This window comes from Brachionichthys hirsutus, chromosome 3, assembly GCF_040956055.1.
Source record: "Brachionichthys hirsutus isolate HB-005 chromosome 3, CSIRO-AGI_Bhir_v1, whole genome shotgun sequence".
NCBI classification, from domain to species: Eukaryota; Metazoa; Chordata; class Actinopteri; order Lophiiformes; family Brachionichthyidae; genus Brachionichthys; species Brachionichthys hirsutus.
In genome coordinates, this window is record NC_090899.1 from 14,595,802 (window position 1) to 14,620,651 (window position 24,850).

At 44.6% G+C, this 24,850-nt stretch overlaps 1 protein-coding gene across 1 annotated transcript in view; it reads left to right on the top strand.

Annotated features, from left to right (window-relative positions):
* The window catches only part of LOC137917696 (intermembrane lipid transfer protein VPS13B-like), a 303,427-nt gene that overhangs the window by 136,371 nt on the left and 142,206 nt on the right, over window positions 1-24,850 (top strand). Inside the window, exons 22-25 of the mRNA XM_068760421.1 lie at window positions 4,983-5,116; window positions 17,470-17,704; window positions 18,949-19,166; window positions 23,812-24,015. Of these exons, the coding sequence (XP_068616522.1) occupies window positions 4,983-5,116; window positions 17,470-17,704; window positions 18,949-19,166; window positions 23,812-24,015 (791 nt within the window). The remainder of the gene's footprint in view (window positions 1-4,982; window positions 5,117-17,469; window positions 17,705-18,948; window positions 19,167-23,811; window positions 24,016-24,850) is intronic.

The following is a 24,850-nucleotide window of genomic DNA, read 5'->3' on the forward strand; positions in this document are numbered from 1 at the left end:
ATAGGGGACTGGACTGGACCGGACCGGACTGGACTGGACTGGCAGCTCCACACAACAGCTGAACACTGAGACAGGAAGACAGAGGGAGTGTTTGGAGAAGGCAAGAACACAAACAGAGCAGGAAGGGTGGATGGTCAGAGTCTGGCCAATAAGGCATTAGCCTAATGGCCTAACAGAAGGTGAAAATGAGGACAAGGCGAAGATGGCACGAGACAGGGAATAACCCCACTTTAAGAGGACTCTCGGGACTTGTTAGTCCTGGGTAGGTTTAAGAGCTTCAGTTTCTCCGGTCATTTAAATGTAGACTTCTTGGGTTCTCTCTGTCTTTCTCATTTTCTGTCCCTGCCTGCCTCTCTCTTTCTCTCAATCCCCTCACTGCAGAATTGGTGGGCGCCAAGGTACCATAACGAGATATGGCAGTCTCGCTCCAAATAATGAACCCTGGATTAACAAACATGGTCCTGGAAGGGTATTTAAAACAAAGCGTACTTGAGCACACGTTCTGATTGGCATACCAGACTTTCTCTGTGGAAGGACTTTCACAGTTCAGCCCATCCCGAATAAAAAAAAAAAAGGTTTCGGGTGAAGGTTGGCTATAAGATATTAAAAAAAAGTACTGCAATACTGAGTTTTTAGATTAAAAGTGCAGCCAGCTTCACTGGTAAGGCCCAGCCAAAAAGTAATACTCTTAAGAAGGCTGATGGGTTCTCAGGGAAGTGACTTTAGTTCCAGTTTGAAGGGGGTCCTGATTTGATGTGAGACGGCAGTAGAAGGTCTTCATATTTTAAACAGGCTTTAATGGTGATTGCTCTAACTGCTTGCCACCTTCTCCTTTGTCCCAAGGGGAGGCTGTCAGCTGGCATGTGTTAATCGTCACTTTTGCCTTGTAGATTTACGTGTGTGTGTGCGTGTGCGTGTGCGTGTGCATGCATTCATGCATGTGTGTGTGTGTGTGCACGCTCCTTGTTGCACACTGCACTCAAACATCTTTGTAGATGTGCGTGGTCTCTGGCTTCTTGTCATGCCTGGGTGGACTTCACCCTCAATGTTAACAACATGCAACAGATAATTGACCAAGATTGATGTTTCTCCTGCTCGCTCTGTTTTAAAAAAATCTGCAATGATGACTGGCGAGGGTGTGAACTCCTTGGCTCTGTTCTCCGTGTAGTCACTGCAGTGTGTGGATATATATATATATTTGATGTGGCAAAGCACTGCTTGGTTGGGTAAGGGTGTATTCTGGGTATGGGTATGTCACAAGTTGGCTCAACCTTGCAGCAAGGAGGAAGCTCGAACAAACATTAGGCCAACCTTTTATTTGAACTGTTAACCAAATGAACATGAGCGTTAGCAAAGCCCAACAAAGACGGTAAAGATCCAAATAATAAGGGTAACTGGAGTGCCCCCAGCCGGATGCATGGTCGCAGAGAAGTAACGGAGTGGGGGCAGAGCAGGTTCTGGCAGACATGTTTAATAGTTGATCCGAGCTGCCCAGGGTGTGCCACATCACTGCTGAAGACTCTTGCCTACAAGCACTGCAGAGGACAATAATCAGCAACACAGTGTGCATCCACAGGGTCACTAATGGGTTACCCAGAACTTTGACATAAATAACTAGAAAGACAATCAGAGATTGCAGACCCCGCCTCCAAAAGACTATTGGATCTTGTGAGACAGTAAACAGTACGGTGGCCCTGAAGTGCAAAACACAACAACAAATCGTAGCGCACACAATAAAGAAGGAATCGCGCAAACAAGAAAAAAACACGCACACAAATAAGAAATCACGCAAACAAGAAAAAAACACGCACACAAATAAGAAATCACGCAAACAAGAATAGAAAACACACAAACAAGAATGGAAATCACGCAAACAAGAAATGAAATCACGCAAACAAAAAATGAAATCACGCAAACAAGAAATGAAATCACGCAAACAAGAATACAAAACACGCAAACAAGAATCGAAATCACGCAAACAAGAAATGAAATCACGCAAACAAGAAATGAAATCACGCAAACAAGAATACAAAACACGCAAACAAGAATCGAAATCACGCAAACAAGAAAACTCCAAACCGGAAATGCTAAATATCGGACATACAGAGGTCCGGATGATGATTGCTGAGAAAGTTCATTTGTAATTATGGCTGCCACCGAAGACATTATCAGTAATTATTTTGATGCGGGACACACTTATGATGCAATAGTTGACATGCGGTTGGTTCATTGTCCAGAATCCCTTGAAGTCTCTTGCCGCAACCACTGCAATAGTTCGGCCGTTCTTCTTCGGGTAACTTTTTACCACAATGACGGCAAAACATATTTTCATATCTCACGCTGTTCTCTTACCTACTACTCAATTGCTACTAATTGCTGCTCAATTACGGGAAACCTGTAGCGAAAGTCAGAATGATTGACAGTGCTTCTGTCCAATCAGCAACCAGACCCCTCATGTCCGATATTTAGCATTTCCGGTTTGGACTTGTCCGATATTTAGCATTTCCGGTTTGGAGCTTTCTTGTTTGCGTGATTTCATTTCTTGTTTGCGTGATTTTGATTCTTGTTTGTGTGTTTTGTATTCTTGTTTGCGTGATTTCGATTCTTGTTTGTGTGTTTTGTATTCTTGTTTGCGTGATTTCGATTCTTGTTTGTGTGTTTTGTATTCTTGTTTGCGCGATTCCTTATTTGTGTGTGTATTTTTTTCTTGTTTGCGCGATTCCTTATTTGTGTGTGTGTTTTTTTCTTGTTTGCGCGATTCCTTATTTGTGCGTGTGTTTTTTTCTTGTTTGCGCAATTCCTTCTTTATTGTGTGCAATACGATTTGTTGTTGTGATTTGCACTTCAGGGCCACCGTAAAACAGGGCTTCCGGATCAGAGGGGCCAAACCTGCTCTAGCTTGCTGCTCCGGAACGTACTACAAGACTCCTTCTGGACTCTTTTTTCCATCATGCCATTCGTGTCCCTTCCTCTTAAAGTGACACTCCCATGTTACAGCACAGGCACAATTCCAAATGTAAAAATAATTCTAGAATCTGGATCCAGATCCGGATCAACGCTATTCTCAGAGAGGACCGAGCCACGGACAGAACCTTGCTTGTGTAAAAATTTCAAGTCAATTGGGTTACTAGTTTTTGAGTTATGCGCTCGGACAGACAAACAAGCAAACAAACAAACAGACAGACAGACAGACAAACGCACCCAATTGCAATACCCTCGCCTCCCCTTCGGCGAGGGTAATTAGACTGTGGTGTTGCCAGTGACAACCACCAATGACGTTGAACTTGTACACACCCGCGCTGACACTATGTCTGTGTTCATTCACGCTGATGTCAAATTTGGTGCAGGCATTGACTCATGCGTTCGACAGAGGCGCGCAACATTGTCACAATCGAGCTACAAATAGACAAACACATGCTACGGTCTAAGCATGGACCTTGCAGATTTCCTGGGACAAAGTCTCCAAGGTGGAGACAGCTGGGACGAATGACAGCGAGTAGCAGCCACAGAGCTCTGTCATGTTTCTGTGACCACCCCCCCTGCAGGGATGAAGAGGAAACGGCTCTTTAATACCGTGTGACACGAACTCTCTAACTCACACCCACTGCAACAAAACAATGTTGACAACAATGATATCACAGCGGTTAATGCAGCACTCTGCACATTATTGAATAAAAAGCGGTCCATGAAATATAATCTGTCCTGTCAAAGTCAATTTCTTTTCCATCGGTGCGTTTTTTAATATTTAGCAAAGTATGTGAACATTGGGATCGATTGTGTACAAGGATTAGAGAAGTAATGTAGCTGAGGAATAAAAATAAGTGAAGGGGCAGATTGGAAAATTGGGCTTGTCAGATGTACAAAATGTGCTGTGCTTAGTGTGTTATGATGCAACAAGGACTGTAGGCACGATGACAAATATGGTCCCTGAATGCCACCGGCACCTGGATAAGAGTGTGAGAAAATCCATTTAGGAGTCCAGAGCGGATGATCTGGCCTCAACACACGCACACACACACACACACACACACACACACACCTGTGACCTTAGTCACTTACTCACACACCCATCCACCCACAGGTTTTAGGCAGGTTGCCACAGCGGCCGCAGACTAACCCTACCTTTCATCCATTCCCCCAGCAACACGCTCATGTTTCCATGCCAACTCCTCCGGCTGTTTTTTGGAGCATGGCGTCTGAGGAGACATGGCAGTGCTGTTTCATGACAATTGTGGGATGGAGCTATTGAGCAAGGCAGACCTTTAAATCATGGAATATATCTTAATGTGTCTTCAGAGAGACCCCCTTCCCTCACCTCTGACGCCCTGATGACTTTAACATCCACAGACCTCAGGCTAGCCTGGTGGAGCGGGCCCGGGCCCGGCTTTCATCCTGCACCTTGGTCTTACGCTTGTGTTTCTCCTTTATCTGCCGGCCTTCTCTCTTAAACAGTGTGTCTGGATCGATAAAGGTGTGTTTAACCTTTAGGTTCATATGGTTAGTGCAAAAAGCTATGAGCGGGGCTTTTTGCTGTTTGATTTGTGTGGTTGACTGTTGCCATGAGTGTCAGCGCAGACAATCGGCCTTCGTCTGGACCACAGCAGGACATGTCATGTCTAGAACGCTGTATGAATTCTCTCTGTTCTCATCGTTCCCTCTCTGCTGGAGACGAGAAACCTGAGTGCCAACATTACATCACCTCAATGAAGTGTCACCTAAACATCATATAATACGATACTGTAGCGCAAATGAAAATAACAGATTTATTAAAGGATGATTTCAGGACAGTGCATTTTCTCATGTACCATATATCGGCTTTATATAAGACATTACAGGATGCTGCAAGGCCTCTCTGGTAAAGGGCTTATTTCATTACAGTACTGGAAACTGATGGACAACCAGAGTACAGCTGATTGTCAAAGCTAAAAATGTATGCATGAAATGGCTTTATGTAGCTACTTTACTTTATTTTTTTCTTCCAGAATCACGTCCCTTGTCCATCCCATTAAAAGTGATACCTAATGCCACAGCAGAGGAGTCATGGACGACCTCAGAGGAGAGCATGAAGGAGCTCATCGCCCATGTCTGGGATGCTGTTAAACGCCTTACTCTGCAGGTACTCTAAACCATTATTGTTGTGTGTATTGGAGCAGGTACACAAGAAGCCCATTTTTTGGACCGCTGCCATTTGATGTTATTCATCGGTCAGAACGTGAAGGTTTAGTTCAGCTAGGCTAGATGGCTGTCCAGGGACCTCTGTTAGCTCTTAGCCCTTTACACTATTTTACATACAGATGCATACGTGACACCTCGTGACCCTTTGTGGCATGCAGGCCAATCACTTTGACTGATTGGCCTGCAGGATGTCTTTGTCTATCTGATCAGGTGTCTAACTGCACAGTTAAATACGCCCATTGTGTTGCTGCATGCTGCATCTTGACTCCACCAGTGAGCAGAGCCCACATCACAACCGGGCCCATCTGAAGAGCATCAAGACCTGCTGACAACTCTCCGACAGGGCTCCACTTGTTTCAGGAGCAGGACGTACGCAGACGTGCGTCTATGCACACACCGCTCATGTAGCACATTACTGAGTGCAGCATGTGGATGGCTTTATGTTCAGGAGCGTGCCACACTCATTCATGCAGGCTGGCCGAAAGTGCAAACCTCGATCTGAAAATGGTGACCAAATCAAAAATCTTGATTTTTGGTTGGTCACTGCAGATTGTGTTATAATACCACAGTGAGACTCGCAAAATGAGAGATCTGAGCACAACATAACTGACATCCCACAGATCGATGGATCTAGTAAGTATTCTTTGACGATTGTTCTGTCAGCACAAAGTCCGACTCGAACTTTTAACATCTACAGTCATTCTGAGGATCATAACTTCTCTGAATTCTATTTCCACTTCTTTTCATCAGCATCTTCTTGCATAGACAGGCAGTAATTTTCTAGGATGAGACTTGTTCATGCTGAGAATTCAAAGTGCAAGACAGCTAAATCAGTCTTTAGCTAGACTATGGTGACAGGCTAGTTTCTTTGGGGCAGTGTCACTGAAGTTCAGCTACTATTCTTAATTCATTTGAATTCATATTGCAAGGACCACACAAATCGGTGTCAGTCAAACATGAAAGTGAGAATGACGCATGCGAATTGAACGAACGCTCCAGAGCCCAGGTCCCAGGTCACACCATTGAGCTGTTTACAGTACTTCCACAAAAGTTAACTCAACCCTCTAATAGTTTGCGGAGCCCGTCACTGCCTCCACTTTCCTCCGTCCCCCTCGGCTGCATGACTGGGGACCACACCATGTACTGTAGCAGTAATTAGGAAACAGTCTGTCCTGTTGACATGGGAGTGGAAGCAGACCAAACCGAACCACCCGACAGCTGGTACCCCAGGCCTTGGATATCGCCAAACTTTAAACCACTCCATTTATATGCGTGTGGTGTAAACAGAATACCTAATGGCTCACACTTCTGCAGCACATGTGTCCGATGTGGTGTGCAGGTCTTCCGCCCTCTTTTATAGAAGAGAGAGGAACGATTAGTGATGGCACTAAAGGTGGGAGATTCTGTCGTTCAGATTCTCAACCGGAGGCAAGGAGGTAGCGGTCGAGACTAGACTGTGGGATCCTTTTAATAGGCGTGCAGTAATAATACACAATGTAAAACCCTACTGTTGAGGAAGCTTTTCATTTTCCGATGTTGTCAATTGTAATTTATTCCACTGGTTTCGGCAGTCTATAGAACGCTGAATAAAACAAGGCGCACGTTTTCCGTTTAGTTACATCGAGATCACACGCTGACATTGTCGAATGCATTTTGCAGCATCGTCTTTTAGCTTACCTCAAAAGAAGTGATTCTGTGCCACTGAACTGTGCGTTTCATTCCAGCGTGACTCTATACTTTAATATCGCTTATGTAACGCCTTAGATCCATGTCTCACTCCAAATCTAAAACCAGAATTACAGCTGGAAAAAGCAGAACATGCTCTCCTTCTATTCGTAGCTTTCCGCTCTAAAATCAGGCTTTACACAAGACAGACGCGGTTAGCATTAATTCCTCGTGATGTCCTGTCATGCGTGGTTAAAGCAGAGATTATTATCTGACTCCATCTGTGGCTGTGCTTCAACCAAATCCCCACAATATTTGTAAACCACGGTTTACAAAGAGGAAATGAGTCCATGTCAGTGTCACAGTCACACCGATGCAACAGGCATGGTGATGTCAGAGAGGCATCCCGTCCAAGCTGAGCCCCTCAGGCCCAAGAGGGTGACGTCTACTTGGAATGAGACACAACACAGGTCATCTATGTTGTGTAAGTACTGAGTGAGTGAGCGGCTGTGTGTGTGTGTGTGTGTGCTTATAATACGTGTAGGTGGTGTTCTTCTTGTAGTCGGCTCGCATTAGGTCTGAGGGACAATGCTGCCGATGTCTTCCTGGTCAGAGCAACCTAGCACATCTTGAAATGGCCTTTTGCCGTCATCCTCGGCATTCCGATCCTCAGCTTTCCTCGTCTCTCTCCAAGTTATTGTGTCATTTGTTAAATGCAGTCTATCTCTTGAACTTTGCCTCCAGTGATCTTACCTTTTGTGTCCTCTTGTCCCCATGCATATTTCCTTCCTACCCCAAATCTCACCTCACACTTACCCCCCCCCCCCCCCCCATCCTGATTCCCCCTAAGAGCACACATGTTCTCTCTGGTCCCTGATAATAACAGGTGATTTAGGTTCTGATTCTATTTCAGGAATTTTTCTATGATTTCCTCATGAATGCATTCAATGCAGGAAAGAGTACGTTGCTACCAAAACTGAAATGGGATCCATTGAAACAGAGAGGCCGTTGCCATGGAAAAATGATGTAACATGGCTCCCTGCAGCTGCCATGCATTAATAAGTACAATTCTTTTTGAGAGCGAAATAGGAGAGAAAGCAGTGGGGTAGAAAATGTCCAGTGATGGAAGGGAGATGGAGGTTAGGAAGTGAGGAAAAGGAAGACAAACGAGCAGAAGGTGAGTTGGAAGGCAAGAGGAAAGCAAGCAAGAGATAGGATTAGAGATTGGCTGGAGGATTGCGTGTTCTTTGTTTTCGGGGTGGCTCAGATGGAGCTGGAAAGATATTTTTCATGAACAGAATCTGACCCTCAGCTGCATTGCGTTCTGCAGGCACATTACTTCATCCTCTACCCACCTTCCTCCATTCTATCATAGCATCACTCAAAACCTCATCCTTCCTGTCTGTCAAATCCAACAACAAAAAAGCAATTCCAAATTAAATTATTTGCCACATTAAAGACCATGTTTTTCTGTGGAGTGTGGTATTAAATTATCAACACTTCAAACAGTCATGTTCTAAACCCTAAATAACTATTTTAAATAAATATAAATAAAGACTTTTTCTGATGCTGCAATGTCCTATGTTTGCTGCAGGGTGAATGCGTTTTATTTATAATGATCTGCGAATGGTGAGACACGGAGATGCCGTGGCTAATAGCCCTGTTGCCTCTCTCTGAGACTTTTCTGTGCAGCGTTGTGCATGTTCTCTCTGAGTCTGCGTGGGTTCTCTCCAGGTTCTCTGGTGTCCTGCCACATTCAAAAATTATTGTTTTTCATTGGTGATTTGCTTTAAATTGTCCGTGCGTGTGAGCGTGGCTGTCTTCCGTGTGGCCCTGTGGATGAGCTGGGGTCTCATCCAGGGTGCACCCTGCCTATCGCCCGTAGTCAGCTCGAATAGGATCCGGCAACACCCGCGACTCGTGCTTTGGATAAGCAGCCCGAGACGAGAATATTACGATCGTCTTGTCTTCGTGAAGATGAAATGAAGGAATGAATGATCTGCAAATGGCACTTGGTCACAGCTCTCGCCAGGAAAAGGAAATGTGAGACACCTGTGCAGGAAGATCTGAATGTGTTTGTGACTGTTCAGTAAAATATTTCAATTAGTATTTGATCACCCACCAAAGCAAAAGCTGCCACTCACACCATATATGATTAACATATATGGTTGCAAGCTGCCTTAAAGGCGTCCTGCACTGACCGGTTGAAACTGCGTTGACATACTTGGCTTGCCATTGTGAGGTCTTAATGTTTTAAAGTGTTTTTTCCTTTATTCTTAAAGTTCTTTCAGAGCCTGGTTGTCTCATAGACTGCTAAGTATCGTTTGGCTTTGCTGCAGAGAGAGAGGCTAATGCTGAGGGCAGACCACAGTGTATATCTCTTGTTGTAGAGTAGGGGAAGGAAGGGAAGAAAGAAGGGGATACAGCAGAGGTCCTGAGGTAATACGGAGGAGGAGAAAGAAAGGATCCACATTCTCTCCTGATTACACACATCGTCCTCTCTGGTATCGGCTGGTCTAAATCCAGACCTCAGCCTCTTTCACCGGGCGACATCGGATGAGTATCCTTTTGTGTCTTTAACCTCCTGAACTTCAGAGAACCTGGACCAGATTTTCACGAGGATCAAAACTCACAGCAGCTAAAAATTTCAAGATTACGATGTGTTAAAGTTGTTGGGTAACCTAAAGGAACTTTTCTCTCTGATCTACTGGAAGGTTTTTGGATACGCTGTTTCTGATGGTGCCAAGCACAGGTCAAATCAGGATCAGCTATTGATGAATATTAGCCAGTAAAAGCTGGTTTCATCTGAAGTCGATCACATTCGTCTCCAACGTGGCCTCGTATTCCATACTGGATCACAAAGCCCCCTCCTCTCACTTGAGCTGCAATAGAGCAAATTGTCTGTGGGTAAACCAGGCCAAGCCATTTCCATACGTCTGACAAGCTGCAGTCCATCCAGCTTCCCATTATTCTGTTGTATGCACATGCTGCTGTTTCTCTCAGCTATACCACAACCCATTTCTGACCCTAACCCAGTTCAGTTCACCCCATTTCACATCAACAGCCAATCTCGCCCACCCTGTACGAACTGAAACCTGGACTATCGCATCAGAATGCTCCGCTGTTACCACCTACTCTCCGTGCGTTGTCAGCCAACGTGGCCAGCCCCTCAAATCCCATCGGAAAACGCGTGTGGTGACGTATGATCATTGGAGATTGGGTGTGGAAGCAGGAGAGGCAGGCCAGGCTGGCCGCACTCCTAAGGGCCACTGCTGGATCAATAAACGCTGCGATCAAAGTCGCAATTAACCCACCGTGATAACACAAGCAGCCAGGCCAGCAGAAACAAACAAAGCCTTCATGTCACCTAAAGCGTTTATTTTTGCAGATTTCCACCTCGGCCAGGGGAGGACCTCCAGCGCTTGTCAGCTTCTGTAAGCAGCGTTAGAAGGGAGGAATGCGGGGCCACAGGGATGGCTGGCTGCCTGGCCCCCGCTGCTGCGGTGCCAGGCCGCCAGCTTATTGCTTGTGGTGCCATGTGGGTGAGACCTTGCCTATCTGTTGTCAGGAAGCATCATGCTTCGATGCCTTCCACATAGACATCAGAGCGGAACGTTTCCTGAGGTTGGAGGGGAAAAACAAAAACGTAATTTGTGTACGCGCGTGCACCACAACACACATCTGCAGAGTGTCATCCTCAGATACAAACATTAATCATGTTAATGCACACGGGGGACACTATTTACATTAGGCTTTCCACAATTTACTATTAGGCGCACCATTCCAAATGTGTTATTGGACAGAAGTGAATGCTGGAGGATATGAAGGGGGACCAGAAGGTTAACAGTGGGTGGAGTGTCCAGAGAGATGTTGTTTTTGAAGGGGGTTTGCTCTGTGGGACCTTCTGTTCATCTGACCGGCCACTTAGGAAACACAGCGTCCCGTCTGGTGCTGGAACAGGAAGATTACGTTTGGAGCGGTATCGGGTTTTTAAAAACAAAAGGGATGTGTTTTTCGTTCGTGGTCGATCTCTCCGATGAGATTTCTCTGCTCCAGTTTGTTTTCACCTGGGATGCAGGGAGGGTGTTTCTAATTTCCTCTTCTCTACCTCTGGGTTGATTTCCCGTGTGTTGTGTCTTGCACATTGTGTGAGCGCGACATATACGTGCTTGAATCTGAAAGCTTGCTGTACATGCAAGTGTGTGTGTGTGTCCCTCACACGCTGTGGACTTGCTCCTCAGGGAGGTGATCTTGGCCTTCAGGGTTTGTGCTGTCTTGAGGTCTTGTACAGATCTGGAGCCTCCAACTTTCTTTTCCCTGCAGCGATATGAAAATAATAATCTTAACCGCTGGACAGATATCTGACACTTAACTTCGCTGCCCGGATCCAAGAAAGCTCACTGAGCGAGAGAATGTATTTAGTACTGTAAGTATTATGCAGCTAGACAGCTTTGCTGCTGAAAATATATTCTTTAAATTAGGCACATGGCTGTACATCTACAGTCTCGGAAGCATCTACAGTCTCAGTTCAGGCATGTTAATCAGAAGAGATTATGATAGTTTAAAAAAATCCCTTTAAACAAGGCAGATATTCAAATTTTCTTCAATCTGTCAGTTCATGCCTGAAATACTTCACTGGACTTCCAACAAGGACTATCTGAGAATGATGTAGTCTAAGCTGAACTTGTTTTTCAGCGCAGACAAGCTGTCCTATATCAGACTTCAGTCATTTACTGGCAAGGCACGGCGGACCATAAGAGCCTCCTGTGGTTATATAGGCCAATTCCACATGTCCCCAGCCTTTTAAAGCCTAAGTGTGTTTGGCCCTTTAGCTTCCTCTCTATTAGAACCTGCTCTGCTGGAACCAGATAAACCATCGCTAAGGCTCAAGGGAGAAATTCTGCACAAGACAAATCATGCACTCATCAGGAAAGGAGGAGCTTTGTGACGCTTTTTAGCAGTATAAAGGCTGAAAGAGATGAAACAGGGTCTGAACATGTGTCTGGACCCTAAATGCTATCTGATGGCAGGGGGGGAAGTGATCAGAAATAAAACTGAGCAGAACTTGCCGCAACAAATGGAACAATCCCATATTTAGAACTCTGTGATCTGTCGCCAGGCAGGGATGAGAGGGAACAGAAAGACAAAGCACAAAAATGTGTCTTTATGCATCTTACCATTTAATCAAAGTGCTTTCCAAATGGACATGTCGCTGGACTTTTTTTTTTCTTTAAGTATTTCAAGATTTGTTCATCATCTCCCCCTTTTCTAGTAGTATTTATTTACTCCTGACAGGATATGCTGGCTTCCTGATCCAGAATCCAGATTGAATTAGAGGCCGAGTGATTGTAGATCAAAGTGTAAGGAGATCCTTGTTCATTTGGAGGCCTACGAGGAAAGGATCAAGGCCTAAGACTCAGGATAAGCAATGGTCACCTACTAAATAACCAGGCTGTCACTCAGACTGCTGTCACGCCCACTCTTTGAGGCTCTGGGCTTTTTACTGGATGCTTTCTCAGTGTGTATACAGAGATTGATACACCAGGAGAGGACTGCATAATATACTGTTTGTATTAATCCCATCCAGCGTCTTTCCCCTGATGGCCATGTGCTGTGAAATCTTTATCACTCATCTCTCCAGCAACATTAGCACATTTTCTCTGCATGCAGGGACCCACTGATGAAAGGCAGTGAGTTAAAAACCCATGCGCTCTGCTTGCTCTTTGATTCTGTGCCAAACAACAGTACCCTCACCATTCTCCTTAAATCCTATTGAAGGGGAGTTTCCCCATCATCCTGCTTTTTGGGGGGGGGGATTTTTCACCCTCAGGGCAAACATAAGACCTCGTTGCACTGAATCAACTCAAGGCTCAGCCGAATATAACCTCGTGTCAGCAGTGATGTGCCATCCTTCAGGGGAAGTTGCACAGAGACCAGGGTCCCAGGAATAATATGTTAATTCAGGTGTTTTAACTCCAGTCTAGTTTTTTTTTTTTTTTTTACATGACTGATGACTGCAGCTGCACAGACTGTTGCGATCTGTGAACATGCATGCGCACGCGTGATGCATGTGTGCCGTTTGAGCCCAGCGTGTGCAGCCTCAAGGAGTTGATTGGTTGTCGGTCTTTTTTTTTATCCCGGTCAAAATTGAAAAGTGTCTCTGCTATTTTTTGAAGTATTAAGAGAGTGTGCTTTGAGTGGTAGACCCTGCCTCTGAGTACACACACACACACACACAATCCCCCAGTGTTTCCGCAGTTAATTTGTCAGTGGGTATTGAAGTGCAGTCCCACGGCGCCGGTAATGTCCACTGATTGTATTCAATAACTGAGTTTCACTTCGACAGGAAATGATGTTATTGGATGGAAGAAACACGAACCATGACTTGACTTTTTAATCTAATGAACCTGCTGCAATGATAAATATGCTGCATTAAATCTCACGACTCTTTTATTTCTAACAGTAGGCTTCTGCCTGAAACCAAATCTATATTATAATAAATATGAGTCAGCTCCAGATTCCTCCAGCCAGCCCCCCCGCCCCCTCCACTCTGCGCTCTATTTACTCGTTGTTGTACCTGAGTCATTTCCAGCGGTCATCTATCTGTCAGTTTTTGGTGCAGATTTATTCCACATTACCCTGAACCCCACAGAGTTTAACGTTGTGTAACAGATATTCCACACTGCAGTTAGAACTTTGGCTTTCAGATATTATTTGTGCCCATTTCTATTTTTACATTATTTTCCCCCTTTGCTGTCCCTGGAAACGCTGTCTTTCCATGGGTCTGCCCTAAGAGAAAATACATTTTCACACCGCGGGGCAGATAGAAGATGAATTTAGTCTGCTGAGCCTTGCGACTGTCTTCTTAGTCTAATGACGAGTTTTAGTTCAACCTGACATCCCTGTCAGTTTCCTGTTCTGCCACAACAATGCTATGCATGCTTTTTCAGTCACACACACACACACACACACGTGCACGCTCGCAAACGCACCGACCTGGCATGGCCATTGGCTCACAGTAGGGGGACATTGTCACACAAGCTAACTGCTTCCTGCGCTGTGTTTATTGGCCTGTTACAGAGCTGTTAAACACAATTGTGTGTAAAACCAAACATGACCCTGCACAACCTCAAGTGAACTTTTACACCTTCTGGTGTGACATAAAACACACACATACGCCAGACCTTTATGTGGCCTGAAGCAGAATTTGATTGGATGGACTTCCAATACCGTCAAGGCTTTACCATTCAAATAAAGTAAAAGCATTCATATGCCGATTTCTCCTTAGATTCCTTGAGATAAAAGCATCCATGACATCACTGTCAGACATCTGACGGCCCACCCATCCTTCTTAAGAGCTTCGATATGATTTATATGCAGTTTATATCACCAGAAATATACAAAAACAACCACGATGTCCACTCTTACAACCCCAGATCTATTCATGTGCCCCCACAACTCAAGCGAAACCTCACTATTTATTTAGTATTTTAACAAAATGGTAAAGACAGCCACACAACTTACCTGAATGCAGTTTTTTCACCCAGTTAAAGGCCAATTCTTTTTTTTTTAATGAATTTCTAAATATCAAACGAGTACCACCATCCAGGCCCCAAAGAGAGAGAGAGACCTGGGAGGACAGGGTGACGGAGGGACGCTTAGTTGGGGGAGAAGAGTTGTCAGTGGTTTTGGCAGCGGCTGCAGGAGTGATGCATGGGACATTCTGACCTCAGACTGTTACTCTCTTTGGACCTGTCAGCACTGCTCAACACTGCCAGTGCTCCTTCTCTTGCCCTCCGTACCCCTGTCATCTTTGTTTGGATGCTGTGCGTGTGTGTGTGTGTGTGAGTCACAGCTTAAACATGAGACCACAGAGTGGGGGGGGGGGGGGCACCAAGAGCCCTGCGAGGTTAACCAGGGTGACCTGCCGTTACAGGGTAGAGGATAGCCAGTGGGTTCCCAGAGAGATCTCAGAAGGGCGACAATCTGCTGAGCAATGTTTACATCGCCGTGTTTGATGTCAGCATGAAGGTTTGACGTCCCGTCTTTAAATGACCAGTGATTATAGACTGAGCCGGGTCTCTATGCCATCGTGTTAGTGGACACTATGTTAAACATTCTTGTTTTTGATTCTCCTTCTCCTCCTCTTTTTGGAGCACCAGCTGTCCACTGTCCTCACATGAAACAACAGAAATGGAGGTGCTGTCCTCTCACATCCGGGTTCTGACAAAGAACGTCTTGCAGTAGATCCTAAACTAGAACTTCATTTAAGAATTTGTCGACCTTGCATTGGGGCATGTTTAAAATGTTTTGCCCTTTTCATATGAACTCATGTACTCGAGAAAGCTCTGCCACATTTATCCCATAATTGCATTTGACAGTGTTTATTTTGCCTTCAGATTCAAATGCAGGTTAAATGTTCTTAAACACTTTATATTATTAAAATAACAAACGCAGACGATTGTGCAGGCTCGGAAGATAGATGCTCTCTGTGTCCTTCCTGCTGCATTTTGTATTTCAGATTGTACCTGTTTACAGTATTAGTCTTGGCTACAATTTCAGCCATTTATATGAACTACAATAACTCTGGATGTGGACTCTTTGCATCAAAGACTTACATTTAATTTGATCCATTATTTCACTCACATTCCTTGTGTTTCTTTAGCGTGTTGTAATTTCTCTTGACCTTTCTGCCATCATGGCTTATATATTGGACACATATTTATCTGCAGCAGCCGCTTGTTCCCGCTCCATGAAATCCCCAGTTCACTGTTGTTCTTATCTGCTATGTTGACATAAGCTCCTTCTCGCTAAAGAAAATGTTGCTTTATTCGCAGCCCCCGCCTTAGGATCGGCTCATGGACTCTTGCCACAGTGAATTGCATGTTATTTGTGGCTTTTATTAGCTGTCACCAAATGGAGAACAAAAAAAGCCGACTAAAGATTGGTTTTATCGCTGCGATTTAGCAATGATGAGCCATTTTCTTTTCCATGACATATTTTGGATCTTTGAACCGTTTTGCGTATTTTTGAATTTCTTTCGTTTGCCGTCATCTGCGAGACGTTATCTGATTATCATTTCACTGTGTGATGTGGCACTTCTGCAGCTACCATACAGTTGACATCATCTGTGGTTTTTATGTTGCCATGGCGAACAATAACAAAGCCTTATAAAGTCTCGGCAAACGCCAATAATGGAAATAAATCATGATTTTCTTATTCTGGTTTTATTTATTTTTTCATCATCTGACAGTAGCACCTATGCTGTTCACTCAAACAGTAGTTTCCCTTTTTAATCTTCTCTGTTATAGAAAAAAAATAAGCTGGCTACTCATTTTACCTCTCATTTTATCTCTTTAGTACTCATTTTATCTCTTTAGTATTTCTATAATGATCCATTTTCTATGGTTAATTCAGTGTTTTGAATGCTTCTCAAAAAAATCCGTACGATATTTAATTTTTTCAAAAATTAGAGGAGAATGTCGAATAAAAAAATGTCACAGTGTAAAATGTTCCTGTTTTATACATAAAGTTTGATATATAGTGACAGATGTCGTCGACCATCAGACACACAGAGTCGGCGCGTGTGCTACGAGAGCTATTCTCTGAAACGACCCACGAATGTTTAAGTGTACGATTACTTTCTGTTTGCTGTCATAGGACACGGTGTTTATCTTTATCTCTGGCAGTAATAGCACTAAGCTTACACACATATACAGAGATGTACGCATTCAATTAGAGCTTGGTCAGGTAATCGACTTTAGACGGAACATTTTCATTTACAATTCTAATAATGCTTTAATTATTTTAGCACTTTATTCAACAAATGTATCAAACAGCTGCTGAGAATTCTTAATATATGAATGTTGTCTTTCACAGAATGTTTTTCACTTTACTTGTGTTTGTTTATCCCTTTATAGCCAAACGTATCATATTTGATACGCTTGGCCTTTCAGGGTTTGAGACTTCTACTTCAGATGTTTGATACCCCCCCCGGAATAAGCTGATGGATTCAAGCCAACACATGCGTCTGCATTTTCCATGAACACTTTTTTCCACCTTTAGCAAAAGTTAAATAAAGGAGAGCACTTTTATAAAAATGTATGTTAATTATTTTTTTGGGATAAATTTGTCAGAAGGTTCCATTAAGACCATATTTTCCAAAAATGAGAGTTTTCTGACGATGACTTCAGGGTTCGGGCTTTAAAGGGTTACCAGTCTTGAATTTATTTTTGATCATAAATAATCTTGGTTCTGCTAACTAAAATTATATTTATGTTACGGAAATAAACTAACAATATTTAATATTTACAGTATAGGTAGAAATGTTTACCTCGCTATAAATACGTTCCTTGTTTTTCCATCGGTTGTTCCCACCGGTCTTCACGAAGACGAGTAGTGACGTGCAATAATGTGAAGTAGTGTAGGACTAAACCACGAGCTCCAGCTGGAGGGCGTTAGCATCAGGGTGTTAAACCCATGGCTTCCATTAGCTTAACCTGCTAATGTATGCAGCACACCAGGTAGTTTAATGCACGTTTCTCTCCCTGTGGGTCGGCTCATAAGAAAGGCCAAAGACATGATATGCTTTGATTCATGTCTCTTTTCTTTTTCTTCTCTTTTCCCCAGTTGGAGGTGCAGTCATGTTGCGTGTTTCTGCCCAATGACAGCCTCCCCTCCCCGACCACCATCATCTGCGGCGACATTCCCAGCACTGTCCGAAGCTGGTACCACAACCAGACCTCCATGCCCGGGACGCTGGTTGTCTGCCTTCCCCAGATCAGCGTCCTCAGTGCTGGACACAAGTACATGGAACCGCTGCAGGAGCTCCCTTTCCTCGTCCCCAAGCCCGTCTTGGAGGAAGGTCAGTTTTCATGCTGCATGTGATTACATCTGAACTTTAATTAGAATGATTTAAAGTCCCGGGAGAATAACACACACCCAGATGCAACCAAATGACCCGGTGTCAAAAAAAGATGGATCTGAACGCTTCAGTGTGAAAACCAAATAGTGCACGTTGGAAAACGAAGATGGTGATAGGTTCATAGGTGGGAAATGAATTTACATGGGAGGGGAAAATCTATACAGAATTTGCTACAAATGAAGTTGCTTTTAATAACGTCTGTATTCTGTAATGGACGCTTTCAGAGTACTAATAGGCTGCATAATGTGGATTCATTCATTCATTATGGCCTTTTCAACACTGAGCAAACCTTTGACCCTCCACTACTCATTTACTGTGACAAAAGACAAACAAACTTAAGTAAAGCAGCTTTGAGAGATAGATCTTGCACATGTGGTGCGCACACCTGGTCGGGTTGACCTAAGCAGCACTCGGACGTTCGGGCAGTGTTTTCTCTTCAGAAGGAAAGGAAGGAGGCCGCCCTCCTTTCTCGTTCTCCTCTCAACTCTTCAGGGACATCAGCATTGGGCATACTGATTTTAAAAACAAAGGAGAAAGACAAAAACAACAGCAAAAAGCAGTGAAATCATCAGACTTGTCACTGATGCCATTATAATTCAGCGAGCCTACCGGTTGACAAGCTGTCCGTCCATCGTTTTAAAGCCTCTCGATCAAAGCCTGCAGGGCTTTTGCTGCAAGTTCACCTTCTCTGTGAAGGATTCTGTCTGGGCTGGAAAGCTAATCGGTTCAAGCTCTCCTTCAGACCAACAGATTTAAAACAAAAAGAATCAGCTGACACTGCTGTTTTTGAGTCTTGATGCTATTCCCTAATGTGTTCCAGAAAGCTTTGTCGTCCCGTGTTCAGTAATTGGCTTGATAAGCGGAAAGAAAAGTCTGGTTGTCACATTGTTTTTAATATTGAGCCTCGCTGACTGGTCCTTCTTATACTTTAATCATTTGCACTTCTTTTTGTCCCCTTTCCCAAATCTATTTTCTTGCCTTCCTCTCAGTTTCACAATGTCTTGGCTTCTTGTTCTTCGCTCTCCCCTTTCTCTCCTCCTCCTCCTCCTCCTCCTCGCTCCTTGGAATCTCTGCCAATATCTCTCAGCAGCAGTTTGCATCCTCTTTCTACCAATTTGTGTATCATTCCCAAACGTTTCATCTCGTCCTCCTTTTTTTTGTTGTTGTCTCGTGCCACCCACCAGGTGACGCCTTCCCGTGGACTGTCAGCCTGAGTCAGTTCAGCGTGTACACGCTGCTGGGACAGCACCGAAGCTTGAGCCTGCTGGAGCCCATGGGCTGCACCTCCACGCTGGCTGTCACATCTCATAAGCTGCAGAGCTGCTCTGAAGGGAGGAGCTCCTTTGTAGTCTGCCTCCATGTTGATTTACAGCCCATCTACGTCAAGTGCTCCAACCCTCAGGTCAGTCAGACAGTCCCGAGCCTCAATAAGTAGTCATCAGGTTTTTATACAAATCACCCTGTTGTAAACTTTCCCTGAAACATGACCACGCTAACCCTGGCATGAAGACCCCGCCTCTGCAGGATTCTCTGATATAGATTGACTCCAATAAACAAACTGCCTCATCTTGCTACCGCGTATCATTTTCAGAAAAATGCGAGTGTAAACAGGAGAGTGTTGCGTTGTTTTGCTTTGGTCCAACGTTTGGGTTCTGAGTGACGGGGAGTTGTGAGGCTCATTGTGGCGGTTTTACACTGTGTTCTAATGTCTTAGTGAGAGCATGATTGCTATGGACGGAACCGTGTTTGTCTCTGATGCTTGTTTTTCTACATCTCCATTTACCATTGCGCATGTTTTGTTTCTTCGCAATTGAACGGACTGCATTGAGTTAGGCCCCTCTGTAAACACTTAATTGGAAGGACCTTTCGAGTGGTCACGCTGTTAAGCGTCTCCCACCACAAAGATGAGCTGTGGTGATTTTGAGAGGAATTGGTACCAGAAGCAAATGAAAAGCCTTCATCTGTTGCTGGTGAAAGCATTCCCAGAGAACCGGTCGTTTATTACGGAGAGGTTTCTTTGTTCTGTCCTGTGTCTGGCAAAGCTAGGGAGGCTTATTGCTATTATATGATGACTCATTATTAGTTTTTGAGACCAATGAAAACTTCTCTTCTCCCTTTCTTCTCTTTCATTACAGCGTCTCTGTTCTCTTGTCTCCTCTCTTCACCTCCTTCTCTTTCCTTCCCTCTCTGGCGTAGACGTCTGACTCAAGGGGGCGGGTATAAACTAATACTGTACCATCTGAAGTCACGCAGCAGAGCTCTGAGGACTGCCATCGGAACAGCCCCACCCTCTCTCAGCACAAGCGAGACCTCACCCTACTTACCCTCTTTCTAATTAGCGTTGCCATTTGCTGGATTGCATATGAGGATGTAAGAGTGGCGTACAGTTGCTGCACGAGGAGTTCCCACCAGCTCTACTGGATGTGATTGCTTTACCACACAGGAGGAGTTAGATCACGAGTTGCATCTGCGCTTCAGGTGAACACATAATATGTAGCCACAGAGTTTCGTTTCTTAAATTCTCTGGGAATTTAAACAGCATTTTTTCACCACATTCATATTTTCCATAATTTGCAACTACTTCATGGCACAAGCAAAGGTATTTTTAGAGATAGGCATGGAACAGTCACGCCCCTTAAAGTTTATTTTAAAGTTGTACAGTGAAAATGTACGGGAAAGGGTTTTAATTTTTTAATGGTCTGAGTGAAAGTTGAGCTGCAGCTAAAATAGGACATGATGCAAAAAGTCATTTAAAGATATAAAGATCAGCAGTATTAAAAGAGAGCAAGAGAAATATTAAAACAAAGTTGCATGCTTACACACGTGCACACAATGTATGCATAAAAATGAAAGCGCAAATGCAGGCTGTTAAGTTTTGATGCATGTTTCCAACACGTGTTCAATTCATTTTAATGCAGAACACCCAAGGTGAACTGTTGCATCCTGGAACAGTGGAGAAGAAACACACACACACACACACACCCGTGTGGCAATAAATGCACATGTGTTCTACACGCAGAGCTCAGGCAGTTTTCTTGTTTAAATGCATCCAGTGTCATCAATCGCATCTCCCTCCCTGTCAAAAATGATAACTGAACTCTCAGTTTCCTGAAGCTGCAAGCTAACTTCTAATGCAATGTGATCGCCGTGCATGTTGTGTAGTCCCTGCTGTGCATGGAGCTGTGCATGGAGACAGTGCATTTGTGTGCCAGAACTCAGGATGGGCCTTGCTCTTTCCCATCGGAGCCACTTTAATCCACCAGACACCCAAAGCACTATCACAGCGTTTGACCTGTCACCCTTCATTTTACAGCTGCACACTCACAAAGTGCAGCACTGACGTATTAGCACCCAGTTGTGACTGGGTTTAAATTATAATTCTGTTTAAGAAGATAACAATGTTATTTACTACCTACTGGACCTGTGTGAAGAAAATGTCCCTCCTAGAGTCGTAAAGAATAGAAGTGAAACTGCATTGATAACTGGTTGCAGCTGGATTAGACCCACCCAGGCCTGATTAGGACCAGCTCTGTTCCATCAAATCATCCCCTAAATAGACCATTTGCAAAAGCATGAAGTTGGCGAGGAGAGCTCACCAGTAGGACACTACGACAAAATTGAAAGAAATCCAGAAGAGCTCTGGAAGAGGGGGATCAAAATAAATCACTGGGAAGGGTTAAAATGCCGTTTCTAAGGCTCTGGGACGCCACAGACCCGCAGAGAAACACATTACCCACAAACAGAGAAGACTTGGAACAACAGCACACCTTCCCAACGGTGGCTGACCTTCCAAAGTTCCCTCAGGGCAAAGGCTCATCCAGGAAGTCACACGAGAAACCTCCAAGAGCCAGCAGGTCTGTGTCGCCTTGATAAAAGTCACTGATGGTGGCTCCACTGTTCCGAAGACACTGGAGGGGGGGGGGGGGGTATATGTGAAAGTGGGGCGATGAAATCTGAAAGATTATGAAGGCTCATCTGAATTAATATAAAACATACCCGGATGATGCATCTGGTATTAGTATTAGTATAATGCGTCGCTGCGTCCTGGCCTAACATATTCAAACATCTGATGCGCAGACAAATCGAATGAATCAGCACATCCAGACACGTACACAGCAACTTGTCACATTTTGGATCTGTCTTTATTAAATCTGAGATAAAGGCAGGCGTCTCTCATCTGTGTGTTATTAATGAGTGATCAGTCTCCAGTCCTTATTCCTCCAGCTAGAAGACCTTCTAATCCACAACTGACAGGTCTTTGGAGATTCAAGGCCTCCAAGTGTTCTGCTCACTTCCCCAACCCGTGTGTGTGTGTGTGTGTGTGGGCAGTGACCCACTGGTTTGACAGCAGTAGCCGAGTTGAACCAGCTAACCCTCCTGAGCAGGAAACAGATTGAGAACAAATGGTCGAAGGGAGATAAGAGAGGAAGATGGATAGTCCCGTAAGAATGTTGAGAAGAAGAAAAATGAAATGTGAGGACAAATGATGAGAGTGTGGATGAATGGAATGCTAAAAATGTCACCATGAAAGAAAGGTTTACGGGATTGAACTCTGGACTCCAGAGGGTGTGTGACGACCCGTCCTCTCACCCTGTCCCTTGTCTCCGCCACGCTCGCCGGTCTTTGCTTTCCATATCCACATCTGCTGGCAAGTGCAGCCGACCTTGTTGTGCTTGGTTGGACTTCCAGACCCCAGAATCTCAGAGAGGGGAGCGCCGCGCTGTGCCCCTGCTTTCGGCAGCAACAGTTGGGTCGGGCATGGCAGGCAGCTGTTGGCCCCGTCCCTGGACGGCTGCTGGATCAGCGTTTGCAGCTCTTCCTGGACATGTTTGAGACGGTCCAGCTGCAATTTAGTGCACTGCTTTTCATTTGATTTATGCTTTCTTATGGAAGGCTTCCCTGCTCGGTGCCGACTAGCAGGCATTTATGTGTGTGTGTGTGTGAGAGAGCAATAGAGACTCAAACTGTGTCTTAAGTAGACTAAGCTAATGTGATAGAGCACCTTTAGTTTTGAGGGACCCTCTGTAGTGGTGGGTTGTGGGGGGGGGGGGGGGGTGCTGTTGGCTGCAGATGCAACACATTTTAAATCCAGGAATTAGCTCACTGTGAAAGACCGTTGCTTTTCTCCCCTTCTCTCCCTCCCTCTCTCGCTCGAGCACTGAGTGGATGCATGAAGAACTGAAAGGATGGCGTCGCATTCCCTTGCCTTCCACTCATGTTTTCCACTCTTGTTTTTGGCTTTGTTGTTGTTTAAAGCCGAGGCCTCGTTTCATGTGAGCGCATGATAAATAGTTGCGAGCGCCTGATGCTGAGCCTTCGGTTTTTCCGAACTGTGGTGAGTTCTTCAGGGGAAATTGATGACACAACTTAAGTTTCCTCTGTGGGTGTTTCTTTGGGAATTTTGTTGTTATGGATAGCAAATTTGCACAGTGAAGCACGTGCATGAGGGCGCGAGCTTGTGCCTTTCAATTCATCATCCATCACTTTTGTGAAGTGAGGCCTCTTGGAACGACGCGCAGAAATCGAGAAGAGTGCTAAGTTGGAAAGTGAAAGAAATGGGATCAGATAGTGGCTCATTTCTGGCTAATATTTCCTCCCTCTCTCTTGTGTTCGCCCTCAACTTTAACTAAGTTTAGTGTCACGTAACGACAAAGCTGCCAAGCCAAATCACGGTAATGGCCTCAGAAGTCAGAACGACATGACAGCCTCCCCAGCGCAGCTCTTCGACTCTGACTTTGGCAAAAGCACATTTGAATGCGGTTTCAGATATTGAGCCCACTTGCGGTGTCTTAGGTTTATCTTTTGAGTCGCTCAATTGGTACGGCAGACTTGATGCGTTGAAAGTGCATTCAGCTCGTCCCATGCTCAGGCTATGCTTAGCATGTGTGCTGTAAGAAGGGTCCATGTGAATATTACTCCCAGATAATGAATAAACTCCTTCATTTGTGTGAGAATCATTTGTTAAAGTTGCTTCTGACTGGACTCCAATCAGTGTGATTGATCAAATATTAAATCCACTAACTTGTGGTCTTTTTTTTACTCTCCAGGTTCAACTATTGTATGAGCTCCTCCTCAGATGGAGCTCTACGTGGGCCCGTCTCCAGAGGCGTGGCGCCTCGCGTCAGGTATCGAGCCTCCCAGAACCCCCCGCTGGTGCTGCTCCCTCTTCCCCGGTGCGCAGCAGTGCTGGCACTGTCCTACCAGACACCAGCACCTGCAGCCCCTCAGCAGACTTTGGCTCCCCCACAGAGGTTTGTTTTTCTCACCCGGCAACACATTTCAGATCTGTGTTTTTTATCGGTAGTAGCAGAAGAGGAAAAGAGATTCCTGTACTGTCACTGTATTGTTTCCGCTCCTGTGTTTTTCCTCTTGTTTCACAGAAACAAAAGGAATGCAAAGAGATGATCGCAGCAACCTGTTCTTAACCAAAGCCAAAGACTTAGAATATGGATTTCTAGATTTGGTTTCTCACTTACCTCTCGGCGTGTCCTCAAACAGTGGTTCATTTATAAATCAGGAAGCCCCACAACTATCTATCGTACAAAACCCCTTCACAAAGATTGTATTACTGACACAGGAGGTGCTGGATTGAATGAAATAGGTGCTGGTCCAAATCCGGGACGTCCTGCAGCACAAATGAAGCCCTGTCCATTGCTACGAGAAATGTGCTATGTAATTTGTTACATAGCACATTTGTTGAATACTTCATTGTGCCTCTGATTTATGGTTTTAAGTAGAAATATTGTAGTTTGTATTGTTCTGAGTGGTTGAGGCATTGCTAACACATGCTATGTGTTAGCACACGTTAATGGGTTTTGTTTGGGATGAATTTTTCATTCGTTTTCCTTTGCCAGAACAGACACTCCAGATCGGCCACGAGCCGGGTTTCATTTGTGTAAGCTGGAGCTTGATTGAGTATAAACCTGCTCCTTAATTTAGGGAAAATAATAACCAGTATTTACCGGTATTTTTTTTTTTTGTTCAGATACAATATCAAACCCAGAGAGCAAAGTATGGAAATGTGTGCAGATGTGCAAAGCTGATGGAGACTGCAAAGGCCGTTTTTAGGGGTCAACAACAGATGAG